The sequence below is a fragment of the Geospiza fortis genome, unplaced genomic scaffold (genome assembly GCF_000277835.1).
Source record: "Geospiza fortis unplaced genomic scaffold, GeoFor_1.0 scaffold117, whole genome shotgun sequence".
In the NCBI taxonomy this organism is placed as follows: Eukaryota; Metazoa; Chordata; class Aves; order Passeriformes; family Thraupidae; genus Geospiza; species Geospiza fortis.
The window spans coordinates 156,441-162,261 of NW_005054500.1; the positions used below are offsets into that span (position 1 = coordinate 156,441).

The window sequence follows — 5,821 nt, forward strand, 5'->3', positions numbered from 1 at the left end:
TCACACATTTCCCAGAGCACCCTGATTTCACTCCTTGCACAGTGGGGATTTTCCTGCTGGGTAATTTGGGTCTCTCTCTTATCTCATGCCATGATAAGGCTGCCCCAAACCCCCAGCCAGTTCCTGCTCCACTGCTGAGGAGTTTGGAGAGGGTTTAAAGGGAGCTGGATAAAATAGGATTGCACTTGCCAGCTGACAGCTTTTGATAAGAGCCCCAGTGCTGGTCCCCACTCCTTTTGTTTGCCCTGCGAGGTTTCCTGCCTTCCTGGGTCCTGTTCAGCCTCAGGAACCCTGGCTGGGGTTCCTTCTGGCAGGTGCAGCCCAGAGCAGCTCAGGTGGGAAATCTGGACCATCTTCAGGACCTTTTGTCCTCCTGGTGTCTAATAAATCAGTTTGGAGGTTGCAAATGGCCATTTGTATCGCTCTGAAGAGGGGGACGGAGGGCAGGAGGGGGGTTAAGAGGGAATTTGAGTGTCTGGTAGCAGCCAAGGTGAGGTAGAGGCTGGTGCTGCCCTGGCAGGGACCCCAAACCTCCCCATTCCCTGCAATTCCTGCGGGGAAACAGCAGAGAAAAAGCTTTGGGTGTGCTCAGAGGGGTCGAGCAGCCCCCAGCACCTGTCCCAGCCTCCCCCCACCCTGCTGCCCTCTCTATATTTACCCAGGGGGAGCTTTCCAAGAATGGAAGTGGTAAGATAAAACCCCAGGGGGGCTAAAATTAGCCTCAGTGCCCCGGGCCGGCCCCGCCGTGGCATTTCAGCTGTGAGCTGCACCAGCCCGGCCCCCAGAGCCCCGGCCCTGCCAGAGCCTCCCCTGCTCTGAGCTGTGAGGCTTCAACCACGGCAGGACTCCCCATGGGGCCCTGAGCATCCCCCACACCCAGGTAAGGTGGCACCGGGACCTGCTGGGGTGAGGGGGGCACTGGGACCCAGAGGGACAAATGTGAGCCCTGTGTGCTCTGTCACAACCTCTCTTTGGGGTCTACAGGGGCTTGCACAGCCTCTGCCAGCTCAGGGGGTGACAGAACAATGGGGGTGGGCAGGCCCTGGCACAGGTGCCCAGAGCAGCTGGGGCTGCCCCTGCATCCCTGGCAGTGCCCAAGGCCAGGCTGGGACACACTGGGACAGTGGGAGGTGTCCCTGCCATGGCAGGGGTGGGATGAGATGAACTTTAAAGTTCCTTTCACAACCAAACCATTTTGTGATTCCACGAATCCTGGTTTGGGCTCTCCTGGTTGAGGAGCCTCCCTTTAGAGGGGCTGTTTGTGTGCTCAGGAGATGTCACAGCTGCTCTTCTCCTTTTCCACACCATTTCCTCTGGAGCTCTAACCGGGAACACAACTGTCTTTTTGACTCAAACCTGCAGGAACCCCCAGCCCATTCTCCGTGAGGGTGGGTGATCCCAAAGCTCCAGAGCTCATCCCTGGTGTGTCCAATGAGGAGCAGCAGCGTTGGGATTTCTCACATTTCTGTATAAATTGGCCTAACGGGTGGCAGCCCGGCAGAGCTCTGCTGCCATCAGACTTGTCCCAGTGTCCCCAGCTGTGCTGGTGGCCTTGCTGGGGTCCCCCTGAGCTGGTGGCCGTGTCCCTGTGGGTGATGTGGGACAGGTCCCTGTGACTGCCTGGGCACCGACAGGCTCAGGTGCACAACGAGGCTAATTGCTCCTTCTGCTTATCAGATAATTAACTGTTTGCTATGCCTCCTTTGCTAATGAATTGCCCCCTGCAGCTCCTTGGCCTCTCCCAGGCCAGGTCAGCCCCGGCTCTGCCTCTCCCGAGGAAACCCGAGCTGCTCCAGCCGAGACATTCCCCTGCCCAGCCTGAGCGTTTCCAGCTGCTCAGGTGCCAGCCGGGACATCCCATCCCTGTCCCCGCTGTCCCTGAGGCCACATCCTGTGTGCAGAGGCCAGGGAAGCTCCAGGGTTCAGTGCCACTGGTGTGATCAGCTCAGCATTTCCACCCTTCCTCCCCAAATCCCTGAGCAGAAACATCCCAGACCCTTCTGCAGCCGTGAGCACGGGGCTCCAGCAGGAGGAGGGAGGAACGGTGGGATTCTAATGCTGGCATCGTTTGGGAAGGGAGATGCTGGAAGATGTTTGATCCCTAATCAAACGGACTGCTTCACATTCACCGCATCCCTCAGGACTGGGGACAAGAGATGGACGGACAGGACACAGGGAACGGCTCCCAGTGCCAGACGGCAGGGATGGATGGGAGATTGGGAATTAGGAATTGTTCCCTGTGAGGGTGGGCAGGCCCCGGCACAGGGTGCCCACCCTGCATCCCTGGCAGTGCCCAAGGCCGGGCTGGACAGTGGGGCTTGGAGCAGCTTGGGACAGTGGGAGGTGTCCCTGCCATGGCACTGGGTGGGCTTTAAGGTTCTTCCCACCCAGACTATTCCATGATTTTATGGGATCCTGACCCACATACCCACTACAGCACTGAGCTCCGTTGCTCCCTCAGCCTTTCACCCACGGGGATTTCCTCACGTGGTGCCAGGGCCTTGAGCACATCAGCAGCATCCTCATCCAATGTTTGTCCATTTTTTGGAGAATCTTCCTTTTGTTGAGTACAAACTTGCACTAAAATGCAGCTGTCGGTGTCAGGGACTGGTTCTAACCCGGGTTTGGTGCCGGTTCTGCCACCCTGTAGATCTTTGGGCTCATCCTTTACCATGAGAGCGGCACATGGAGCCCAGACCCGACAAGATGACCCTGATGGACATCAACAAGATGTTCTCCCTGCTGCAGCCCGGGGATGCCGAGGAGGACAGCGGGGAGAGCGAGGAGCTGAGCCGGGCGGTGTGCCAGGATGACCACGAGGCGCTGGCCGGGCTCCTGTCGCAGGACAGCTACCGGAGGCTGATCAACCGGCGGAGCGGCTGGGGCGTCCCCTGCTCCCCCCTGCGCCTGGCGGCGGCTCGGGGCAGCGTGCGGAGCCTGCGGCTGCTGCTGGAGCACGGCGCCGAGCCCAACGCGCGGGCCCGCCTGCCCGAGTGGGCGGCCAACACCGCGGCCTGCTCGGGCCCGCTCTACCTGGCGGCCGCCTACGGGCACCTGGAGTGCTTCCGCCTGCTGCTGCTGCACGGCGCCGACCCCGACTACAACTGCACCGAGCCGGCCGTGCTGGCGCAGATCCGCGAGCCCAAGACGCTGCTGGAGACGTGCCTGAGGCACGGCTGCCGCGCGGACTTCATCCGCCTGCTCATCGACTTCGGGGCCAACGTGTCCCTGCCCGCCGTGCCCCACAGCGACGGGCCGGGCCCGCGCAGCGAGGGGCTGCAGCTGCTGCTGCACGCCAGAGGTGACCGGGAGGGTGCCGGGGCTGGGATGGGCACAGCTCGGCTCTGATTCCCCCTTCCCGACAGCCACACCCGGGGCTCCTTCAGCCTCGGCTCCCCTGCAGCGTCACTTGGCTGTGCGGGTCTGGGGCTGCCCCTGGATCCCCGCAAGTGTCCAGGGCCAGGCTGGGTCAGCCTGGGATAGGGGAAGGTGTCCCTGCCCATGGAATGAGATGAGCTTAAATTCCCTTCCCAACCTAAGCCCTTCTGTGATTCCATGATTCCCACAGCCTGGGTTTCCCCTCGCTTGTGGGGTTACCCCCGCTGCTTTTCACCCTTGCTCTCCTTTCCGCTGCTCAGCTTGGGCTCTCCTGTACTGCCCAAGTCTCAAATCCTGCACCTATTTCCATGTGGGGATGGGAGATTTCTTCTCCGTGCCCAGCTCCCATGGGAGCTTGTGCCAGACTCCATAGCCTCAGCACAGAGGTTGAGTTTTCATAGGATCATGGAATTTTTATAGGATCATGGAATACTCCTACCATCATGGGATGGTTTGGGTTGGAAAGGACCCAAAGATCATTTTGTCCCAACGCTGTCTGCTTTGCTCGGCCCATGTCCCTTTCCTTCGGGCAATGCCGGGTTGGAGGGCAGCAGGGTTGTGTGTTCTGCAGGTGATTGTGTGATTTTCCTTCCACAGCTCATCCCAAATCCCTGCTGTCCCAATCCCGGCTGGCCATGAGGCGCCTCCTGAAGCAGCCCGGCTGCTTGGCCACCCTCGGAGAGCTGGAGATCCCCACAGCCCTGGCCAAATACCTGCAGCACCAGCCGTGATCCCAGCCTGCCCAGGGACACCCACTGAGCAGCCCAGTGAAAACCTGCTCCACCCTGGCACTGAATCCCTGAGATCTGTGGAACCCCCGGGAATTTGTGGTCACAGGTTCATTTTTGCTGCCAAGTGTCTCCAGAAAGCTGCATGTCCATGTGGAGAGGTGGGAAGGAGGAGAGAGAAGAGGAGGTCTCAGCTCCTGGTTTGCAGCAAAGCGAGGATAGAGCAGGATCTGGTGCCCCTGGGTTTGCCTCAGACCGTCTGTACTGAGGGACTTTACCTTTGGCTGGGCTTGGTTGGAGAAGGGGCTGGGAAAGAGGGTGGAGGAGTTCTTGGCTGTGAGGATGGGAATTGTTCCCTGGCAGGGTGGGCAGGCCCTGGCACAGGGTGCCCAGAGCAGCTGGGGCTGCCCCTGGATCCCTGGCAGTGCCCAAGGCCAGGCTGGACACTGGGGCTGGAGCAGCCTGGGACAGTGGCAGGTGTCCCTGCCATGGCAGTGGTGGCACTGGGTGGGCTGTGAGGTCCCTCATGATTCCAGGATTCCCAGAGAAGTTCCCAAGTGCCTCCTCCAGTTGGGAGGGGCAGGATTGGGGCTGTCCCTGGCCGTGTGTGCCCACCCCACAGTCCCAGCTGGCAGCACAGGAGGGGCTGGGAGAGCCCCGGTGTCCCCACTGCCCTCCCTGCCCCAGCTCTGACCCTAAACATCATCTTCTCACCCCAAAAGTGCTTCCTGTTGGGGCTGAGGGTCTCCCGTGGTTGGGCAGGGCTGGGGTTTGGATTAAAGTGTTCTGTTCTTGGTATGAGGCTGCTGTGGCCCGTCTGGTGAAACTCCCCACGCTGGGCAGCCCTGCTGGGATGGCTGGGCAGGGATGAGGGAATTGCAGGCTGGAGGGGGACATCCCAGCACTGCCTGTGTGTCCCTCCATCTCTCCTGCCTTGGGCACTGGGATTGCCCTCACCAGTGGGGCTGGAGGTGCCCTCCTGGCTCCTCCCACAGCCAGGAGCTGGTGGATCAATCCCTGGCAGCTCAGTGCCCACCCAGCCATGGTGCTCTGGATGTTCTGGATGCTTTTGGGATGCAGCAGAAGTGTCCCATGCTTCATTCCCTCCTGCCCTGTGCCGTCCCAAAGGGAAGTGCTCCCAGGGCTCAGGGCTCCAAGGGGGGCTCTGGCCAAACACAAATCCCTGCAGGATTTATGGGCTTGTGTCAGGGGCTGTGGGATCAATTAATGAGCATCTATTAATTAGGCTGTGAGGCCTCTCCCAAGGGGAGCATTAGGGCTTGGAAGCAGCCTGGACAAGGCTCCACAGGGAATGATGTCACTGCTGTCACTTGTGTCCCCTCGCAGCCGCGGCAGGAGCACAGGGGGGGTCTGGGAGAGGCTGTCCTGTGGGGACACTGCCACTCCCTGCTGGGATTCCCACTCTGGCACCCTCGCTGTCATCCTCACGTGGAGATCTGAGGGGCTTTTGGGATTTGGGGGTCCCAAAAATGGGGAGGGGTCTTCCCTGCCGGGCTGCTCAGTGCCCGTGGGACTGTGGGTGTGCAGCGGTGGGGGGCTGGCAGTGCTGTGGCACGGGTGACACGCCCGTGGGGCACACAACACATCCAGGGAGGCACACACGCCGTGTCACCGCCCCCGGTGTCACACACCGTGTCACATCGCTGACCCCCCGGTGTCACACACAGGGACAGGACACCCCCCGTGTCCGTGAC

At 60.8% G+C, this 5,821-nt stretch overlaps 1 protein-coding gene across 1 annotated transcript; it reads left to right on the plus strand.

The window, feature by feature from the left end:
• Positions 1-732: 732 nt before the first annotated feature.
• ASB12 (ankyrin repeat and SOCS box containing 12) lies at positions 733-4,904 on the plus strand. The gene is made up of 3 exons (XM_005428717.2): positions 733-880; positions 2,651-3,301; positions 3,976-4,904. Exons 2-3 carry the CDS (start codon positions 2,686-2,688, stop codon positions 4,107-4,109), a joined length of 750 nt encoding a protein of 249 aa, XP_005428774.2. The 5' UTR covers positions 733-880; positions 2,651-2,685; the 3' UTR covers positions 4,110-4,904.
• Positions 4,905-5,821: the final 917 nt, after the last annotated feature.

Excerpts from the sequence above, each read along its gene's own strand:
- ASB12 (XM_005428717.2), top strand. The coding sequence starts at position 2,686 with ATGGAGCCCAGACCCGACAAGATGACCCTGATGGACATCAACAAGATG. Across the intron at positions 3,302-3,975 it reads GCTGCTGCTGCACGCCAGAG|CTCATCCCAAATCCCTGCTG; the intron begins GTGACCGGGAGG and ends TTCCTTCCACAG.